The sequence below is a fragment of the Pecten maximus genome, chromosome 8 (assembly GCF_902652985.1).
Source record: "Pecten maximus chromosome 8, xPecMax1.1, whole genome shotgun sequence".
Taxonomy (NCBI): Eukaryota; Metazoa; Mollusca; class Bivalvia; order Pectinida; family Pectinidae; genus Pecten; species Pecten maximus.
The window spans coordinates 8,490,674-8,514,042 of NC_047022.1; the positions used below are offsets into that span (position 1 = coordinate 8,490,674).

The 23,369-nt window shown below is 34.6% G+C and overlaps 1 protein-coding gene across 1 annotated transcript; it reads right to left on the bottom strand.

Moving 5' to 3' along the window:
* Nucleotides 1-1,730: 1,730 nt before the first annotated feature.
* On the bottom strand, nt 1,731-22,740 carry LOC117332906 (lactase-phlorizin hydrolase-like). Its single transcript, XM_033891971.1, has 16 exons — nt 22,522-22,740; nt 16,150-16,283; nt 12,817-13,077; nt 11,906-12,089; nt 11,179-11,385; nt 10,436-10,568; nt 8,719-8,900; nt 8,097-8,321; nt 7,414-7,518; nt 7,072-7,199; nt 5,813-6,070; nt 5,110-5,293; nt 4,537-4,779; nt 3,985-4,114; nt 3,280-3,461; nt 1,731-2,302 (listed from the first exon to the last, which is right to left on the bottom strand). The coding sequence occupies exons 1-16, from the start codon at nt 22,715-22,717 to the stop codon at nt 2,103-2,105; spliced, it is 2,952 nt and encodes a 983-aa protein (XP_033747862.1). The 5' UTR covers nt 22,718-22,740; the 3' UTR covers nt 1,731-2,102.
* Nucleotides 22,741-23,369: the final 629 nt, after the last annotated feature.

Sequence of the window (23,369 nt, forward strand, 5' to 3'; positions counted from 1 at the left end):
AGGTCGTTAACATGCCGTATGCAATAAAACACCGTTATCTCGAAGTCACTCATGTTCTGAAATCATCGAGATATCTCGAGTTTTCGAAGTAACTAAGTATATTTTATATTTTTTTTTTCTGTCGGGACTGAATTTTAACTTAGGGTTAATCTAGATTTTCTAGGTATTACAGTTCGCGACAACAAGGTTTGGCTATATTAGGTGTTATTGATCAATGTCTTTTGGCTCATTGATCAATGATATTAATTTTGTTTGGTTTGTGTTGTCAAATGCATCCTTGCCCTTGCTAGCAAACAAAATTATTCTCAAAGGAGTAAGTCAAGGTTACCAAATTTCGTTGCTATCATTTTTGTGAATTAAGGAATTCTTTAAGTTAAATGGCCGCTTACTATACTCAAAAATATATTACCTTTATATCAATTATTTCACGCATTGTCCCTCTGTTTAAGCTTCTTATTTCATACATACGCCTTGTTGGATCCTCATCCATTTTAAACTAATTATTTTGAGTTAAAATTCGCCATGATCTGATGTATGGTGGGTTTTTTTATTGGTTACAGCAAACATAGGAAGTGGGGATAGGATATAGTAAATTCTATTCGGAGTATCTATATATAACATAAAATAATTGTTTATCTTTCAAGTTGATATTTGGTTAGATATATTAATTGCAACCTACTTTCAACTTTCTGATGTTTGTCTTTGTCGTATTCATTTCCGGCGCACTGTAGGCTTACCTCAATGAAAAAGTATTTCCAGACTTCAGCTTGTCAGAGGTTGGTTTTCATTAAAATTTATACACATTAAAAACGATGTAAAAAATCCATGCTCTTTTAAATTAGCTACTAAAGTGAGTTTGGTTTGGTTTGGTTTATTTGTTTAACGTCCTATTAACAGCTAAGGTCATTTAAGGACGGCCTCCCGTGCGTGCGACATGCATGCGTGTGTTGAGTGCGTATGTGTGTTTTGGAGGCTGCGGTGTGTTCGTGTTAAGTCTCCTTGTGATAGGCCGGAACTTTTGCCGATTTATAGTGCCACCTCACTGAAGCATACTGCCGAAGACACCCTACTAAAGTGAGATGCATATCAACTATTTGCTTGCATCTAGCTTCTTAAAAATGTTGCCCAATGGAACATGTGGATATTTTTTTCTAAAATGATTTCAAACTAGAGTAATTTCGGATTTTTTCGGCCATGAATGAGTTTATACGTACGTTGGAAAGGGTGAAGGAATGTTGTTTTTTTTTGCAATTTTCAGTGACAGTCGTATTCTGAAACAATGCGATATTCCACATTGACTGATAATACTTATGCTTAATTTTGGTAACTTTCTCGACTCATCTTTAGTGGCACAAGTGGTATACCGGAAGTTTGCTAAGTCGGTGAGTTGTCCAAGATATCGCAACCGATACAAGCGTTTGTATGATCAACCGATATTAGCCACTCGAAGCTTTAATATTACGAGCGTGTTTACCAACACTATTTAATTAAGGTAAAACATGTTTTATTTAAAGTAATAGATTGCTGACTTATATCTTCGACTATTTTTTGGTAAAAGGGTAGTATAACCACGCGCGTAATGATAAAAAGTTAACAGGACACAGAACTTGTTTCCGGGATTCCATGCGCAGTAGAAATTAGCGTATGGCGGAAGTACATAGCCTCCACACCAAGGGCAGACATAACAGTGCATGGGCACTAGCACTAAAGCAAACAAACAAACAACCGCATATATTATCGATGAAATCGTAATTTTATTATACAAAGTCAACAATAGTGTTTATAATGAAAGCAGAAAAATAAGCCACACTGACGGATTACTTGATTTCCGAGTCGTACTTCAAATTGATGTGAAGTATTTTTTGGTCTTGTACTTGAAATATATATTCTTTCATTCAGACATTAACTCCTTCAATATCGCACAAGATGGCCATTCTTTACAAAATGAAAAATATTTTACAGTATTTGTAATGAGTAACCACCATGTGCGAAATTATTTTATTCTGAAATTATCATGCAAAGATGTTTCCCATTGTATCAAACTTCACGAATACTATTAATAAGTGTACACGTGTTTTACTCTATCTAATCTCTTTCCAAATCTAAATTTCAGGGAAGCCGTTGTTTCGTATAATTTCAGAATATACAGAAACCGAGGACTTCATGGATCGCACTCGTTGTGGACTGTTAAAGTCTACCTGGTACAGCCCAAACTTCTGTGTGTATCCACTGGTCCACTCAAAGTTGTCCATAAGTGACCAGGCCATATATCCTCGTACATCCACGTCGTCAAGTTTTATAGCTAAAAAGTAAACATAAAGGTCACGTGACGACTCAATGTTTTAATGTGCAGAAAAATATCATATTATGAGAAACGTACAGTGACAAAACATTTAAACAGCTTTGTGACTAAACTGTCATATTAAGTATGACGTCATTACGCCCCTACGTCATCGTATCATTAGCATAATTAAATATAAATGTTAAAGGCTTTACTTGTATCAAATGTTACCGAACCGGGTACCAGGCATTCTATCCTCGAATTGGAAAATAAAAAGTAAACAATTGTTGTATTATAACGGGGTTAAATACTTAGATTTTTTTTATAAACAAACACATTTTAAAAACGTTGTGAGAACTACCAACATTTCTTAGCTCACATGAATGTCAATCAAAGGAGATTTTTTTTCTCAAAAAAACAGCGGATGGGGGTGTAGAACAGTAAAGGGAATGTACAATCGATTATTGCATCAAATGTTTAAACTACAGAAATGATACCAAAGCCTTGTTAAAAAATATAAAAAGAATGCCGCTTACCAAACTAATTTCAAACTAATGACTTAACAAAGAGCAACAACCCATGAATTGCCAAAACGAAATTATTAACTTAAAAAACAACTGCATCATCATGATTATAATCTCACAAAGAGATAGGTAAAAACAATGAGCGAATAAATACATGATAGGAGATCTCCGGAAAAAAACAAAAGAATAAAAAGACGGAAAATTTTATATATATTTCGGTTTAATTGATTTGACAGATTTCGGTTTATCCAAATATAGAGCCATACACTTTCCTCGTTTGATTTCATGATCCTGCTCGTTTTATCTCCGTTGAAATCTGCATTTGAATATTTAAATAAATGCAAAAATCATATTTTAGTAACCCAAGCTAATGATAGGAGTAGGAACTGTAACCGTTGGGCTGTTAGACAATTTCTTTAAAATGTTTATTACGCGGCGTTCGCGTAAAACGGTTTTGTGTATTACGTCACATACCTTTCAACATCTCGTTGATATAATCCCGATAGTAACGTATACGTGTCTCGTCATTCAGTTGTCCTTTATCGGAAACCCCGTTTTCTGTGACGTAGATCGCAGGACTATCATATCTGTCGTGGATCCACTTCAAAAGCTTCCTAAGTCCCCAGGGATTCACACGTAACCATGACGACTCCGATCTATAATACAACAGGAGTTCTTATTGCGTAAGCCTTACTTAACCGCCTCTTACGCAATCTCACCAGATTAATAATTGATACTTCAAACCCATAAATTCAGCTACTTTAATTAAATCTTAAATATCTATAAATAGCCCCTATTAAAATATACATTACAACTAAACAAACATTCGTTAATATACACATATGGCTTGTTCTAATTGATACGACAAACGGTATGTCCCCATGATTGGTGTGGGCTTCCTATATTTTCTATTTAGGGAGCATTAGGGAAGCGGCGAGTAAAACTTGCCATATCTCGCTGCTGACGTGATGTGATGTTTGCTCAAGGAGCATTAAAGATCATAACTGAGTCGCTGCCTTTGTTACAGTATTTAGGATCGCCTGATGGCTTTTTCCCTGGCTATTTTGTTTGCGCGAGATTTTGTTATCTTTTGTTGAGTTCACAGACTGCTAAAAAACTCAAAAACTTCTAAAAACAAACAAACAAACATGAAACATTGTCTTTAAATACATAGATTACCTATTCCAGCAATTGTCGTAGGTGATGTCTAGGTCCTGGTCGTTTTCATAGCTCTGATCTTTGATCGGACGGTCAAGTTGAGATACAAGATTAGACGTATAATGATTCAAGCCGAAAAAATCAGCAGATTCTGCAACAAATATGTTTGAAATACAAGCCTAAAATTTGATTAGCTTACCAAAATGTTATGTGCAATTCTTTATTAAATTACTAAACGGAATCTAATATACTGAACACTTAAATATGGTGATTATAAATGACCCGTCGAGTACTTTCTCAGTTCTTGTGACACAAATTTGATAAAATAGCAGGAAACCATCATTCAACGATTTCGTCGAAAACCCTATAGGTAAACATTGCATCAATATATATACAAGACTGTATACCATTTTTCAATGTTTCAAATATCTGAGGACTTAACAAAGTTTTCAGCTTTAAAAAAATATAATTTTACGAAATATTTAAAAAAAAATATTTTTCAAACTTGAATACTATTTCAGACTCAGAATAACAATCTTAACAGACTAATTTTAGCTAAGATCATCTGCTTACTTTTGTTCTGTGCAATTTCTTCTGGAGTGAACTCCGGAAGTCGTGATTTCGAGAGTCCTTGCGCTAAGCTCTTTGACTTCACCACACGTTTCATGACAGATGGGTAGTCCCCATTACCAAAGATGGGATTGGCGAACCATCCGAGCTTAAACTGCAGCGCGCGCTCAGCGGCGTATCTATCATCGGCCGAGCGGAACTGATTAGGTTGTTTCCAATCACAGTCCAGAGTTATGCCTACCTGACCTGCAACCAACCAAAAACAGAAATTATTCTGTATCATATGTCTTTTATTGAGATAATGTAACTATTTTCTTTCCTTTGTACATCAGTACAATACCAAGCAGTAATGATTTAATAATGATTAAGCAGTTTGCCTACTACAATATCGTTTGTAATTAATGTCGACGGGACTTAGCAATGCAATAGATAGGTTATCTCGATTATCAAAATATCTGATACTGAAAAGAAATCAAACACGTAGATAAGCATTTTATAGCCACTTGCAGTTTTAAAATTTAAACATCCAAAAGAACACATAAAACAGTGACGTTAATACGATATCGTGTTTCTTACCGTTATATTTAGACCGGAAGTGATCATCATATGTGTGGTAAGCTTTTACATGAGACCGGATGATATTGTGCGCCACCTGGTATACAGCGTTACCAGGACTATATACACCAGGGGCAAATACCCCGATACCATATCCCAACCAGGAAACGACAAACGCCTCGTTGAATGTGATCCAAGACTTCACCTGAAAAGAAATCAATTTCGATTGATTATGTTCACAAATCAATCAAGTGATTAACACATGCGAATTTATTGATTATTTATTTCTTACAGGCAATGGCTGTGTAAGGAGATAAAATGTTTATTTCAAATAGATGTTACATACACAATCTGGTATTGTCTTCTGTGAAAAAATTTCAACTTTGTTTGAAATGATAACTGACTGAAACTTGATAAGTATTGATGGTCCTTTAAGAATAGAATTGCAATACTAATGTCTATAATTAGAAGACAAATTGCATTTTGTGGTCAAACCTTATAATGCATAAGCCGAAAAAAAATGTTTGTATAAAGAGATTAGATTCCACTTATTGTTTTCCTCTCATTCATGTCATAGTGACCTAATAAAATGATACGAGAATATCTAGACATCTAGACAGAAAATAAAATCAAAAACAACGGAGGTAGCATTTAACAATAAAGTGATTGTAAATTAATTTTGTTTTATATATTTAACATTAACAATTTGAAGTTTCCTTGATACCTTGTGTCCAAAGTTTGCAAAGCAGATCTCAGCATAGGCATTGAAATGGTCGATGATAGTGTCGTTCTCCCAGCCCCCGATTTCTTGCAGTGCCTGGGGCAGATCCCAGTGGTACAGGGTGACAAATGGTTGAATGCCGTTCAAAAGAAGCTCATCTATGAGATCGTTGTAGTACGCAATTCCCTTGGGATTCAAAGTGCCAGGTGTTCCATCCGCCATGATACGGGACCATGAGATAGAGAAACGGTAGTGAGATACCTAGGGAACAAAATACACGTGCTCTAAAACAGGATCAGCGCTTAAATGTGAAAGAGAGATGAATATGAAGATGAGACGAAAATTAGATGAACATGAGATGAAGATTCCATGTACTAAAGTTTTCATCTACCATTGAACATATTGATGATGTACATAAGAAAATTATCACCACCCTAATTCTCATTTCGAGAATGTGACCTCACTCGGATGGATTTGACCTAGATTTGCATGGCACTTCATACGATGAAATAAAAGGTGGTTATCTTTCCATACTTTCTATACGTTTGTTCGTAATTGCCGTCGTTGAATGAAGTTTTAATTTTGATGGAAACGTTATGCATTATTGTATGTTATTTTTGTAATTCTTTTCTTGCAAATTCAAAGGTTTTGCTCTAATCATGTTTGTTTTCATTGAATCCTCAGTTCAGTTCTATTTATTTTGATTTATTTTATATATTGTATTTGTTCATGTCTTTTACTGTTGGAGTCGGTTTTAATAGCTCATTAGAGCTAATGTTGATATGTTATAATATGTGCCGACTACACATAAAGTTTGAATTGAATTAAAGTCTACGTTCCATGTACGTCGTATATTGAAACTATTCCGAAGCTGGATGACTGATCGTTTTGGTAATTTCGTGGCAACCAAAAAGGTCACTTTCAAAGATTTCATAAGTATAGGGACTTTCAAAACAGGAAAATTTTATCAGCCTGGTGATTGGTCAGATGTTTTTGTCGGACACCAATCTAATTGATTATGCAAGAGCATGCAGTTTTGACATGACATATTCAAAGAGCACAGAGAGAACTATATACAGGTGTACTTGTATAACGACAGCTGGAACGTCATAGAGTTACATATTACTCGATTATGTGTCAATGATCCATGCTTTAATTGATGTTGACGTTACACATGTATCACAAAATATGCACTTAAATGTACACGTCATATGATGACGTTCCATGCCAGTACGTGTATCCACAAAGTGGTGACGTTTTACCCCCAGTTGCTTCAGCATTTGAACATCCTCCTTGTATTTGTGGTAGCTGTCACAAGCCACATCCCCGGTGTCGTGGTTGGCAATTCTCCCAGCATGTGAAAATACATCCCAAATACTAGGTCCTTTCCCTAAAACAAAGATAGATCCTTTCACTACAGCTCATATGACTAGGTTTTTTAGGTTGATAAACTTTCAGATGTTTGGAGAAATCTTCAAATCATTCCGGGACACACATTGATATTTTTACTATTTAATTTTAATTCGAAAAAATGGAAAATTAAAACAGAAATGAAAATGTTCAAAGAAAATCACGACGAAACGGATATGTAAGATTAAACTTACCATCCTCGTTCCATGCCCCTTCTACCTGGTAAGCAGCTGTAGCAGCGCCCCATGCAAAGCCGTCTGGGAACGAGTCATGAAGAAACATGTCCCGGTCTTCTACATCTGGAATGGAACGTGAAAACCTGTGTAATCTGTGATATATACTGTAACAACTCTGTAACTTATGTGTTAAGTGTACAGGGTTTATCTATCTTGCCCGCACTTCAAGTAGGGCAGAACAAATATACTCCCAGACCACATCGTATGATTTGCAAAAAGGCGATTAAATATGTGATGTAAACTTTTTGTCTACTTTCTGAACAATCGTTTTTTCTTTATAGCGCCTAATTAACATGATGTTGCTAAATATTTTGCCTGAAGTTGAATGTTTGTTCCTTTGAAAAAGATCATGGGTTCTTCCCCTTGATCAAACAAACGTAAAGTCAATAAAATCGTAACTTGCTGTTCTTTGCCTTACATTTAGCTTATAAGGGCTGGTTACAATACCATACCATGTACATGTCTGATACTGACATTTCAATGTGACAAAACGATAAAGAATGTCGGTGAGTAGTCCAAGGACAATATTAAACAATGTCAAACCAAACCTTATCGGTTTTAAAATGATATGCAACAAATATTAGATAAATCTACTTTAATAACCAATTAGTATGACGTTTAATATGGATATGATTTCTTACCCGCCTTTACGTAAGATGATGTATCCCAACCAGCTGGGAAGCCATTGTTTTTGACGAGATCAGCAAAGAAGAAGGCAGAGTCTTTGACAGTTCTTGGTCTCTCGTTACGCTCGAAATTCACCTTGATCAGTCCAAACTTCTCAGTGTATCCAGACGCCCACTCAAAGTTGTCCAACAAAGACCAAGCGACGTAGCCCGTCACATTACAGCCGTCCATTGTAATAGCTGTGTGTAAATAATGAGAGGTTTATCATTTTTCTCAGGTGAATGAGGAACACAACAATGATAGGATGAGAGTATTTAATTTGTTGTTTTTGTAAGGCCCAGTCATTTGCACAATTTGCTTGAGAAACGCTCATGCGTTTATATTGCGAATAATTGAAAATATTTAAACCAAAGATATGAATCGAAAATGTTAAGAAAGTGATTCCCAAAAAACGACGAACAAAATTAACATTTTACTGAAGGGTTGACAACTGTGTTTACGAGCCGAATGCTTGTTTATGGTAATTAAACCCTTTACATCTTTAAGCGACAATCTTGGTTTGAATTTCTTTTTTGCCTTTATACGGGGATGTAAAAACTATTTGATTTTTTCAACAGGAACTAAAGAAGATTTTACCTCTGAGCATGTTGTTGATGTATCCTTTGTAATAGTCAAGTCTAGCCTGATCCTGTAATGTTCCGCAGTCTGATATACCGTTCTCTGTTACATAAACTTTAGGATTTCCGTAAGTGTGTTTGATCCAATTCAGTATGCTTCTCATCCCACTAGGATTCACCTTGAGCCACGAAGAGGATGATCTTAAAAAGACATTTTAACTACTAGAAAAAAAATAAAGTAATATCTATGATTTTGTTATGGATTATAGATTGACTTTAGTAGCTGCAATATACATCTACACCTGTGTCTTTTCAGCTGATGATTCTAGTCTATTCAACAGTTAAGTTATATAAATACTTCTATGACTTCAAAGTGTAATTTTTCAATTTTCTACTCAAGTTGGACTGATTTGAGCTACCAAATTTAACCCGTTTCATTTTTCCATGAAATTGACCGGATTAACATAAATCTGCGGCTATGAAAAAAATGCGCTCATTAGGGATAAACCGCCCGTTTCTGCAACCCAGTACGTACATAATGTGAAAAATAGTCAATAAGTCTAGACGTAATTTGCAGTAATAATTCGGAGTCAAACAAATATACCTTATAGAATATCCTGGATTTGGAGAAAGTGAACGGGACTACGTTTACGTAATAGAACTGATACTCATACAGAATTATTGATACAAATTAAACATGAACTAATTCACATTTCTTTAAAAGTAATGTCATTCATCACCCGGGGAAATCGATCGAAACATTATTCAATCCTTAGAAGACACAGACACAACCCTATAGGTTACCAAAAAATATTTTTCCAGAAAAAGATGGCAGCGGGAAAACTAAAGCGAAAGTTGCTTTGGTAAGTGGAATGTTTTATCTGTGCACTTTGGCCACAGCAGTTTCAAGTGTTTTCATAACTCTGGTTACTGTCATTTGACTGTTTGATTCGTACTAAATATTCATGAGAAGTTTATTAGAATTCATTATACATGATGATCAGCAAGTGTAAACATGATTTGTCCTTATCGAATTTTGATAAATATTAAAACGTGTTAAGAATCATGACAATATTGAAGGGTACATATGATCTCAGTTTTGCAAATGGCGTTGCAATTTGATCAAAAGAAACAACATGTTGGACAACAGACGTCTATGGCACGAAGATAACTAGACATTTCATTTTACATTAATGCAAGCATTTCCTAATTAATTTATCTTTGAAAAAAACATTATTAAGGAGTATTACAAACTAGTCTGGGACAATAATGAACTGCGTTAAAATATTATCTAATTGAGTGTAAGGGAGATAAGCCTACCCTGATTCTAACAAAAAAATAGGAAACACTTTTTATTGATTGAAAGTTTGTCGTATGAGAATAATCATCATTCTGTGAACAATAAAAGGGAATTAAGACACAAATTTCACTTGGTACTTTCAGCTTCAAAATTTACCTACACGATGCCCATCGTTCAATTTAAAATCACAAATCAGCTTATTCTTAATAACCCACGTGTTGAATTCCTTTCGAAAATACTTCTAAGAGCGGGGACACGGTATTTACTTTAAAAAAACCCTGAAAAACTTAATTATACACATGCACAACAATTTTCTGGCTTTCTTTGGCGAGAGGCCTAAATGTCGCACTGACATGACTGTTTTTTTTGTGCTTTTTGTAGCTTTTTTTGTAGTTTTACCATCTTACACAATTTTCAGCTCATCAGTTCTACATACCCTCTCCAACTAGGATCGTCCTCAGTGCGGGTCTCGATGTCGGTGATGTAACTGACGGGGTCAGTAGCACCGCGGGGATTGTTCGACACCAGTTTACTTGTGTAATGATTCAGACCAAAGAAATCGGAAGCACCTTCAACAACAACAAAAAACCCGTTAACACAAGGGTTGTATTGTTTGTAGTCTTCCGGAGAATGAAATGACAATGGGTTTTGCTTAACACCAGAAAATATCTCTAGATCTTCAATGAAAATGACGTGTTGAAAATAGTATGATATGCTTATTGTTCCTGATCACATGGTTATATGCACTTTTAAATGTCCCAATGCAAATCTATATTTTGTTGATAGTATGTAGTTGTTTGATCGATTTTAAGTTAGGATAGTTTATATGTTCTATTTTCACGTCGACATTGTTATGTTAAACAAGACGCTTATTGACTTGGAACATATGGGCATATTCACTTTCAAATACCCTATGCAAATCTTTATTTTGTTAATATTGTGTCATTGTTTGAGCGATTTTGAGCTAAGATAGTTTTCTTGTCTTTTGTTTTCACGTCGACCTAATTATGTTTCTTTTCTTCATTTTGTAAATATTGTGTCATAGTTTGATCATTTTTGAGCTAGGTTAGTTTTTGATCTTCTACTTCATGTCGACAAAATTGTTTTTTTTTATAAATCATTTTTCTCAAAAGATTAACCTGTAGAAATATCAACAATATTATCATACACGTTTCTTACCCTTATTACGTTGTTTCTCGGCAGATGTGAAAACCGGAAGACGAGAAATATTTTTCATAACATCTGGATAGTCGCCATTGCTTCCAAAAATAGGGTTGGCGAACCAGCCAAGGCTAAATTGCATCTGTCGCTCAGCGGCGTCAACATCTGCTTGTGATCGAGTTTTAGGAATTGCCCAATCGCTGTTCATCGTAATACCGATCTTTCCTGTTTGAGGAAATGAATCAAAACAGTTACGTCATCGATAAATCCACAAATACATTTCACGTGTATAATCCTCATTTTTTTAATTTTTTAATTTAAGTCAAGCAACAAGTGTTGTGTTTCCAATGACTTAACAAACCACACAATATCAAGCCACCTTTGAAAATAAAATTTAAAAAAAAGAGTTAGAAACAGAGCCAAATGATTTAAAATGTATTTTACACTATTTCGTCCCTCTAGGACTCGTCAATGATGTTAAAAACCTAATCGATCAGAGGAGAGAGAAAATAACTTGGATGGAAAGTTGCAAGGGACCCATATTTTCAATATAGCTCACACATCTCTATATTGGATTGCAAAAGAACGTTAAGCACACCTTTATATTTTCTACCGTGTCACTATTCAAGCGAATCGAAGTGGGACAAGATATGTCATTGAACAGGAAGGGCGGAGCGGGCGTAGGGACATAGGTACAACTATTTCCCTATTAAAATGGCGAGGGTATAAAAAAAGACAAAAATACCTTTCTGATATTCCCTGAACTCAGTGTCGTATATATGGTAGGCTTCGGTGTGGGCAAGGATCTGGTTGTGTCCTACTACATAGGGGGTTGTAGCAGGCTCCTTAATCCCCGGGGCGTTCACACCAGAACCGTACCCGAGCCAGGCGACCACCCAAGGTTCATTCAGAGTGATCCAGAACTTCACCTAAAATATGTTATATGCATTACTACGACATAGTTCATAACAACTATCTGTGTGTGTTAAGAAAATGACTGGACATCACTGCTGGTATGGTGAATCATTCCTCTCAGCGACATTGGTATACTCTCTCACATAAACGATAATGTGTTATTGATATAACTGTTATAATATACACTTAAATATCTGGTATATTTCAGCATTGAGCCAAATGGTTGTATACAGTTGATTTAATTAAGCAATTTAGGTGACAGATAAATAGAATGTCGCCTGTTCGTTAGGGCGACGTGAAATATTTATAACCTGAAGCTGTATTCCTACACTGACCGACTCACTGTAAATTGTAGTATACAGTTTCATAAATACAATTTGGTTGACTAACGACATTTTCATTGTATTGGGGTTAATGTTCTCACAACAGCCAGGATCATACGAGGACTGGTGTAACGGGTACGTCAGTGGAAGAAAGCAACGCACAGAAAAAGCAAATACGTATAAAAAAAAAAAGAAAAAAAAAAGAGAGGTATAGATGGTAATGTGCAAACCCCGCATTTGAGAAAAATCATTGTTTTTGTATTTTGTATTTTGTATTGTGTTTCAAATGAACGTCGAGTACATAGATATTTTCTTAAAAAGTGTCAATATTCAAATATGAAAACACGACAAATCGGTTACGGCTCAGCTCGGGGGACTAGAATACATCAGCAGGGCCTTCTATCATAACTAAACATACCTGATCTCCAAGTTCTCGAAACATGACTCGTGCATAGGCACCAAAATACTGCGCTATTGTCTTGTTCTCCCAGCCTCCCATTCTTTCATGGAGGGCCTGAGGCAGATCCCAATGGTACAACGTCACCATTGGTTCGATCCCGTTAGCCTTCAGCTCCTTCACAAGGTTCTTATAGTAGGTGATTCCGGCAGGATTCAGGGTCGCCTCGGTTCCGTCCGGAAGGACACGGCTCCAGGAAATTGAGAACCTATAGTACTTCACCTGACAGAAAAGTACAATAGAAGTCATTAGCGTCTTTACTGAGTTATCGTTCCTGTTCAAGGCAATTCGCGAATTAAGCGGTATTGGGCTTTAATCAAGTCATTTATATGCTTGAATTCTATGCATTTTGTTGTGTAAACAAAATGCCCGGTCAGGCAATAAGTTATTGGTATATCACTAGCAAAATTGATCTGCTTTTGATCTATTAAAATGACTTCTTCAAAATTGTTAAAATTGTTCAATCTATTTATATATATATATATTAAAAATGTTGATATTAATGCTTGAAGGATATTGCATAAAACTCTCTGACGTAGGCCAAACCAACCAATGACGGAGCATTAACAAGCAATTGTCATCGTGAATGAAGATATATGGGGAGCAGACTGTCTACGTGTTAAAAATAATCCTGTTTTTTTTTCAAAAGAAATAGAAAGAGCAAAACCTATAAAGAAACCTTCAAAATGTTGCTTTACCACTGTCATGGATTACTTTACCACTATCGTGAATTACTTGACCACTATCGTGGATTACTTTACCATTATCATGAATTACTTTACCACTATCGTGAATTACTTAACCATTATCGCGGATTACTTTACCACTATCGTGGATTACTTAACCACTATCATGAATTACTTTACCACTATCGTGAATTACTTAACCATTATCGCGGATTACTTTACCACTATCGTGAATTACTTTACAACTATCGTGAATTACTTAACCACTATCGTGAATTACTTTACCACTATCGTGAATTACTTGACCACTATCGTGAATTACTTTACCATTATCATGAATTACTTTACCACTATCGTGAATTACTTAACCATTATCGCGGATTACTTTACCACTATCGTGAATTACTTTACCACTATCATGAATTGCTTTACCACTATCGTGAATTACTTAACCACTATCATGAATTACTTTACCACTATCGTGAATTACTTGACCACTATCATGAATTACTTTACCACTGTCGTGAATTACTTAACCACTATCATGAATTACTTTACCACTATCGTGAATTACTTAACCACTATCATGAATTACTTTACCACTATCGTGAATTACTTGACCACTGTCGTGAATTACTTGACCACTATCGTGGATTACTTTACCACTATCATGAATTACTTTACCACTATCGTGGATTACTTTACCACTATCGTGGATTACTTTACCACTATCGTGAATTACTTTACCACTATCGTGAATTACTTTACCACTGTCGTGAATTACTTAACCACTATCATGGATTACATTACCACTATCGTGAATTACTTGACCACTGTCGTGAATTACTTGACCACTATCGTGAATTACTTTACCACTATCATGGATTACTTTACCACTATCGTGAATTACTTGACCACTATCGTGGATTACTTTACCACTATCGTGAATCACTTGACCACTGTCGTGAATTACGTTACCACTATCATGGATTACTTTACCACTATCGTGAATTACTTTACCACTATCGCTGATTACTTTACCACTATCGTGAATTACTTCACCACTATCGTGAATTACTTTACCACTATCGTGAATTACTTTACCACTATCGTGAATTACTTTACCACTATCGCTGATTACTTTACCACTATCGTGAATTACTTCACCACTATCGTGAATTACTTTACCACTATCGTGAATCACTTGACCACTGTCGTGAATTACTTTACCACTATCGTGAATCACTTGACCACTGTCGTGAATTACTTTACCACTATCGTGAATTACTTTACCACTATCATGAATTACTTTACCAGTATCATGGATTACTTTACCACTATCGTGGATTACTTTACCACTATCGTGAATTACTTTACCACTATCATGGATTACTTTACCACTATCGTGGATTACTTTACCACTGTCGTGAATTACTTTACCACTGTCGTGAATTACTTGACAACTGTCGTGAATTACTTGACCACTATCATGAATTACTTGACCACTGTCGTGAATTACTTTACCACTATCGTGAATTACTTTACCACTATCGTGAATTACTTTACCACTGTCGTGAATTACTTGACCACTGTCGTGAATTACTTGACCACTATCATGAATTACTTTACCACTATCGTGAATTACTTTACCACTATCGTGGATTACTTTACCACTATCGTGAATGACTTGACCACTGTCGTGAATTACTTGACCACTATCGTGAATTACTTGACCACTGTCGTGAATTACTTGACCACTGTCGTGAATTACTTTACCACTATCGTGAATTACTTTACCACTGTCGTGAATTACTTGACCACTATCGTGAATTACTTTACCACTATCGTGGATTACTTTACCACTATCGTGAATTACTTGACCACTATCGTGGATTACTTTACCACTATCGTGAATTACTTTACCACTATCGTGAATTACTTGACCACTATCGTGAATTACTTTACCACTATCGTGGATTACTTTACCACTATCGTGGATTACTTTACCACTATCATGGATTACTTTACCACTATCGTGAATTACTTTACCACTATCATGAATTACTTGACCACTATCATTAATTACTTTACCACTATCGTGGATTACTTTACCACTATCGTGAATTACTTTACCACTATCATGGATTACTTTACCACTGTCGTGAATTACTTTACCATTATCGTGAATCACTTGACCACTATCGTGAATTACGTTACCACTATCATGGATTACTTTACCACTATCATGGATTACTTTACCACTATCATGGATTACTTTACCACTATCATGGATTACTTTACCACTATCGTGAATTACTTTACCACTATCGTGAATTACTTTACCGCTATCGTGGATGACTTTACCACTGTCGTGGACTACATGTACACGGCTTATATTGCATTCATCACCAGGCCAATGCATTATTAAAAGGTCACTGCAGACAATATATAAAAATAAAAATAAATAAATAAAAAAAAAAAAAAAAAAAAAAAATAGGAAACACAACAACTTCGACCTTTTTTGAAACATTTACTGCTAGAATTTGACTGGTAAATCTGAACTAATCCTGAAAAGTATGACCAAATACTTCGTGTTTCGCGCACTCACGTTTAGAGATTTGATGAGCTGCACATCCTCTTTGTAATGATTGTACTGGTCACATGCTACGTTGCCATTGGATTCGTCTTTCACGTGACCAGAGCCGTCCATGGTGAATACGTCCCAGATACTAGGAGCTCGACCTGAAAGTTACATGCAGTGATAAAGGGGTGGAATTTTCATCAGAGTCCTCTGTTTAAAGATCTTAAGAAATAGTTGAGACTTTTAAATCGATAACGTACATATGTCTTTTAAAAATCAGGACAGTTGTTATCATCGAGATTTTTATTTATTGACAGTGCATCAAAGAAATAAACATAACAAAATCAATGCTTCTAACATATTGATTATATTTTCATATTAATTTTTTCTTTTTTTTTTAGTATTTTTTGTTTTTGTTTTTTTTTGTTTTACGATTTATTTGACAATATCATGCAACATGAAAGTACTAAGTACTAAGGAAATGTCCTTCGTAGTTCCATGTCTTACAAACTCTTTTAACTGTCCAAGTTTAGTGACCAATACATAACAACAGTTTAGGTGGTTAGGGCTGTTCTTATATACACATCGTTTCTAATTTACACAAAGTAAACACCGAACAGTCTAGACTACAACATTCATTAGTTGAAAGTACCTTTATATTTTCTCCGCTTTAAATAATTGGTTAGTTTTGATCAGAAACAATTATATAACCTTATATTTCAACATCTTTTGAAGAAGCTTTAAATCACATTGCGGAATGTTGTATTTGCTTGTTTTTAAGGGGTATGAAATAATTGATTTATAACGAGGTAAACAAATGAAATATGTGCTACGCGACGTATTAAATATATCAGCGTTTTGGGTATAACAGGATTGATTTGTACATTACACTAAAACTTAAAATACGTTTTAGTAATAAATAAAGGGAATCTATGTCATCAAATGCATGTCACGTGTGATTATTCTAATCTCTAAACCAGCCTTAGTTTTAAACCGTGAGACAATGTAGACAGTTGTGGGGACCTTTGAACCAAATTTTCCTGCTACCAGACAACTAAGAAATGCTTATCGTGTAATATATACATAACACACAACTCCCGTAACGAATGTGACGCAGGGTCCTAGATACGTAAAACTATAGATGCGAGTACTCTGGTGATAGGTCAATGGAATCTAATATCTTGTCACGGGAAATAATTTAACATCTTGAAAACAAATATCTAATGTGCTGAAAAATCCTTATTTCAAATCTCGTACTGTAAATTTGAATAATGAATGTTGGTACGAAACATCGGTAACGAATTCTCGTTATGAAACAGACATTTCTTCCTTTGAAATATGAATCTTGAATCTAGGTTTTAAACAACGATAACGGATTCTCCTAATGTAACAGACATTTTGTATTTTGAAATATGAATCTTGAATCTAGGTTTTAAACAACGATAACGGATTCTCCTAATGTAACAGATATTTCGTCTTTTGAAATATGAATCTTAAAGCGGGTGATAAACAATGCTGACAATGTTGCTTTGTTCCAACATGTAATCTTTTTGACATCGCCATGTCCTCTTCAGTTATTAACAACCGTGAAATGTGAATCACTTCAATGTTTGAAACCGGTTGACATTTCATTCGAGATAAGGGGATATCTATGTTGTATATTGATCAATTAGGCACCATGCCCGTATCTGTTTGTCCAACATGGATGGGGTCTCTATCATCAAACCCGTCGAATTATATAGACACGCTGTGTCCGTTCAGGGGTATAACCTACTTAAATCAAATAGCTTCTCAAGAACATTTGCTCTCTGTGCTTTGCTCTAGTTCAGACCAGGTGACTGAACTAAATAATTCAGGCATTCTTGGTAAAACAATCTTAATAAAATAATCATCTGAATTTTCATCTATTATTTTAAAACAAAGGCATTAATCTCCTGAGATTCAAAGGAACTATTTTGGAATTGAGAAAACAAGCGTACTTAAATCAAAGCCTAATTAAAAGTCTAACTTTAAAGTACGTATATAACTTACGTACCCCTCGAATACAAGATGTACGTCGTGTGCCTAGGTTACATGTATTTCCTCATTCAGTTATTTAGATTGCAGCCACCACCCCACCCCAAACATTGATAATGAAAGTCTTAACACTTTTATTAGAAAGAGTTGCAGTCCAAACACCGATCCCTGTCGAACACCATTCGTTTCATAAATCATACAAACTCTACATTGTGTTATTTCACCAACTTTCGCAAGTTTCATGTAAATATTCCCTAATGGAAATTCTTCTACGCTAACGATTTGTTGATTTACTGTTTATTTTTAACAATTATGAACAAAAATAAAGAACATTATAAATCACCAAAATTGACAAAGCTGTAGAATATTTTTGGAGAATATATACCAACGATATTTCAGAAACAAAAAGGTCTTAGCGATGCAATCTAGTATTTCAAATACACGTACCCATATATATATATATTAGGCATCAGAATAATTTCAGTTCGCGTTTGTACTTCCGTAAATTCTCGTTGTAAAAATGCATTTTGATTAAAAGTTTAATATATTTATATACGTTGCATGTTCTACCCTGTCGTCCGGCTATGTCTTGAATATCGTAAGACAGCATGTGTATCATAGTAAGACACATGTGTAATATCGTAAGACAGATGTGTAGTATCGCAAGACAGATGTGTATATAGTAAGACACATGTGTAATAGCGTAAGACAAATGTGTAGTATAGCAAGACAGATGTGTAACATCGTTAGACAAATGTGTTGTATAGTAAAAGACATGTGTAATAGCTTCAGACACATGTGTAATATCGTACGACAGATGTGTAATATAGTAAGACACGTGTGTGGTATCGTGAATTACCACTATTGTGACTTAAAATAATATTTGACATGTCACAATAAATAAATCATACGATTGTCTCGGAAGAGAAAGGGTACCTGTAAAGTGCGAAACGAAATCACAACGAAACGAAACAAAATCAAACGAAACACAACGGAATCAAACGAAACGAAAAATGAAATATTGAAAAAAAAATGAAGCAAAAATACAAGATTGTACATAGGCCTAAGTGTGATATTCTCATTGGTGTAAAAAAAAAACCCAGAAAAGAATAAATTTATCGCAATATTCACTCAGTATTTTAAGCATGAAATAACTATTCAGAATATATGCTTAGTCCACAATCTTTAGACATGCAAATCGCGTAGTGTATTGGTGCATGTTCGATCTAAAATCACGCTACAGAGAAGATTTTAAGCAACTCCTCTTGTGGTAGGAAAGCAAGGTGTGTATCTGACCGTGAAAAGTTACGGGAAAAATTGCTGTATTTGAAAGGCGCGATTCGTATAAAAACACTGGCTTAACGCGCATGTTCCCGTATTGCTGGTCTTAGTATGGACAGAATGGAAGCATCAGAGGACGACTCCATTTCTGTAACGTTGATTAACTGTAAATAATTCTGGATATGTTTAAGACAATAATTAAATACTGAATTCGTTAAGTGAATTTCCTATGATCGAAAAAGGAATATATTTTTTTACTTCATTTCAGCTTTGCTCAGATATTTTCGTATGATTAACTTGTTATTTACATCTAAACCCAAGCTCAGACATGCATTAAATAACGTAGCTTAACGTTCTGAAAATAACGCTTATAGCAAGTTGAACTACGTTAACTAATGAGTAAAAATCAAATATGCTGTTTTAAGAATAACGTCCCTTCATTTTGAAAGTGAATCTAGCTGGCTATCAGTGATTGTTGATTAGCAGGTAGGTAAGAAATACTATATATTCTTTGCGTTTGATTTCGTTTCGTTTCGTTTTTCATTCGTTTCTCACTTTACCCGTAGAGGAAAGGCATACCGTCATGGCAAGCCAACTTAACATTTATTCAAGGAGCAATGTCGATTCTGTATTTTATCGAATTATATCAGATATCTTATATAATTATATAAGATATCTTATATACATTATATCTCATATAGCATATGAGATATCTTCCATATTATATAAGATATCTCATATACCATATAGATATCTTATATAATATATAAGATATGTCATAGAAATTAAATGAGATATCTCATATAGTAAATGAGATATCTCATTTAATTTTCTATATAAGATATCTTATACATTATATAAGATATCTGATATGTTATATAAGATATCTTATATAATTTAAATCTCGTTGCTATATAAGATATCTTATATAGGAACGAGATTTCTAGGCAATAAAACAAGAAACTAAGTTCTCCCTTGAACAGAGCATGTGGAATGGCACTATGGCGGAGAAGGATAGATTATTCGATGGCATTGAACAATGTGTTGACAAGGCAGAACATTTTCTTTTACATGGCAACGGTTTATCAGAACATATACTAGGCTATATAGATGATTCTAAAGCAGCACTAAATGTATTAAAAAATCATCATGGTTTGTCCAGCCTCGTGTCCGACCAACTTCCGGACGGGGAGACTTCATTTCGTCGTTTTGTTAAAATCTCGTTGTTATATAAGATATCTTTTATAGGAACGAGATCTTTGATTATATAAGATATCTTATATAGTATATAAGATATCTGATATATTAATTAAGATATTTTATATAGAATCTGATTTAATTTCTATATAAGATATCTTATATATTATAAGATATCTCATAATATCGTATATGAGATATCTTATATAATATATAAGATATCTTATATAGTATATGAGATATGTTATATAGTTTATAAGATATCTCATATGCTATATAAGATATATGATTTTTTTTTCTGAAATACAAGATCGACATTGCTCCTTGAATAAATGTTAAGTTGCCTTGCCATAAAATTCGGTTGTTTGATAATTTCACATACATTTTCATACCTGCCAATGTACACGTAGTATTTCATTTCAAAATATTTTATTGTCAATACAAAAAATATAAAACAAAGTATTCTTATAGAGAGAATCATTGTAGTTAAGTATTGACAAAAGGGGGTGGAAAACAGGCTAGGCCTGCATTTTCAACATCAGCATATATATATACCTAAAAGCTCGTGCCGTATATCAAATAATTGAACTCGCTTAATAAATTCAATAATACATTACATAGGCACTCGTGTCAGATCCTCTATATATGCACTAAAGTTGGTGGCATTGGGGAACTTTTCTTTTGACAATTAAAATAAACACTGGGCTGTTTAGTTTTGATAATTCACTATAAGCAACATATCACGGCAAATCAAGCGTCGATGCCGAGTCTAACAATTCTCCCAACTTTGCGAAGGATTCAGTTGTTTATTAACTAAACAGCAGCAAATAAATGTTGTAATATGAATTTAAGTATTCATAAGTTAGACTTTGTACCTGTCCCGATCAGATAGTACTTATAAGTAAGTTATTTTGTATCTTTAAGTGCACACCATCTTGGTCCGCCATCTTGAAAAGAACATTCTCAAACTGTTACACGACAGTGAACCTGTGGACTTATCTCGTCATTGTTGATAGAAGTAAGATTCGTGTACCGATACCATGATATGAAGATAACTAGAAATAAGTAAAATAAAAAATATGAATAACACTATCGGACATACAAAGAAAATTTCAGTTAAAATCGAGCTAGAATTTATATAAAACTTCAAAAAAACGCAGGGAACGTAAGCTTAAGCGTTGACGTTGAACGGTCATGTTATGATATTTACAGTCGTAATAATTATCATGGAAGACACTTTACCCTAATTGACCTGGATGGCATGTAACGGGCGTCTCGTATGTTGTTGACTGAGGTAGTCACCAGCTACTATAGTGAGAATCCCCCTCAAAATTACCCTGGCTGTTGACGAGGATATATACCCAGCAAAAAATTAATCATAGCAAGTCCAATACTAGAATACCGTTATGTGTGGCAAGAAAAAAAATGAAGCTGATATAGTTGCATTTGTAGTCACATATTGTGATTTCTTTCAAGATATGTGTTATTTCAATATCGGGGATTTCGGGATTTCAGATTAGTAAAATCATTAGATGTGTAGATGTGAATTCATGGATTTCGTGTTCCATAATTATTATGTCGTCATGAAATCGTATCAGTATTAATGTATGAATCCAAGCCTACTGTATTTATACTTCATGAATTGCAATACCTTTTGAAAAATGTATTCACCTTCAAACTTTGATATAATACCCAGGTTTGATTCTTTATTAGTTGAGTGACTATCACAAGTCTACAGTTCTAAGATTAACCGCGTGACTGGAGCAAAAACTCAAAACTTCGGGCTTTTGATCCTATTTGTCTATGATTCATTAATCCGGAATATGTGGTTTCCGGATATTTATGTCATAATATATATATCATTTCTCGGGATAAATTTATGTCCGAGCTGTAATTAGTACGTACCATCTTTGTCCCAGGCCCCCTCCACCTGGTACGCCGATGTCGCCACACCCCATGCAAAGTCGTCAGGAAATGTCCCGGGGGTCACAGCATCTGGGTCGTATTGCGACTGCCCCATCCCTACCATCTGAGCCCCACCCCGGGGGGTGAGGACGAGGAAAAAAGACGCAATAAGCCAGATTTTCCCCGACACCTCCATCGCGATGTGGGTAAAAATGGATTTGATACCCGGACAGCCTGCTTTTATATGGTCGGAACGATTTATTCAGAAAGATAATGCTTACGTCTAAAAGAATCAGGTCTTTGAATATACTTGTAGACACATCACTAATTATACAAACATTAAACAAATGATAATATATATATCAACATGATTTTTAAAAAAATCTTATTAGTCGAACTTTAACAGAAAATGTGCAATTATACTTTATCAATTGTAATACTTTAAAAACAAAACCTTGAGCTAGAAATCATCAATGTCATAACTACTCATCATGCAGGAAACCTATACGGATTAAAATAGATACAAAGTTCTTGCTTCGTAAAGACGATACATTGACGTGTTCGAATAATTACTACCGCTATTTTAACACAGACGCATTTACGCTTACTAGTGAAAATACATTGTATGTAAATATGTAATGAAGTGGAGATGTTCCGTCTGTATAACGTAAAATGAGTAAAATTCGTCATACATGGATTCGTTTTTTGTTTGTTTGTTTTTTGTGTGTTTGTTTTTTTAATTTTTAATTTTTCTTTGTTTTTTTTTATATCTTTGTGTTTGTTTTGTGTTTGTTTGTTTGGCTTTTTTAAAAAAAATTTTTTATGTGTGCCCTTTTTTTTTTACATGT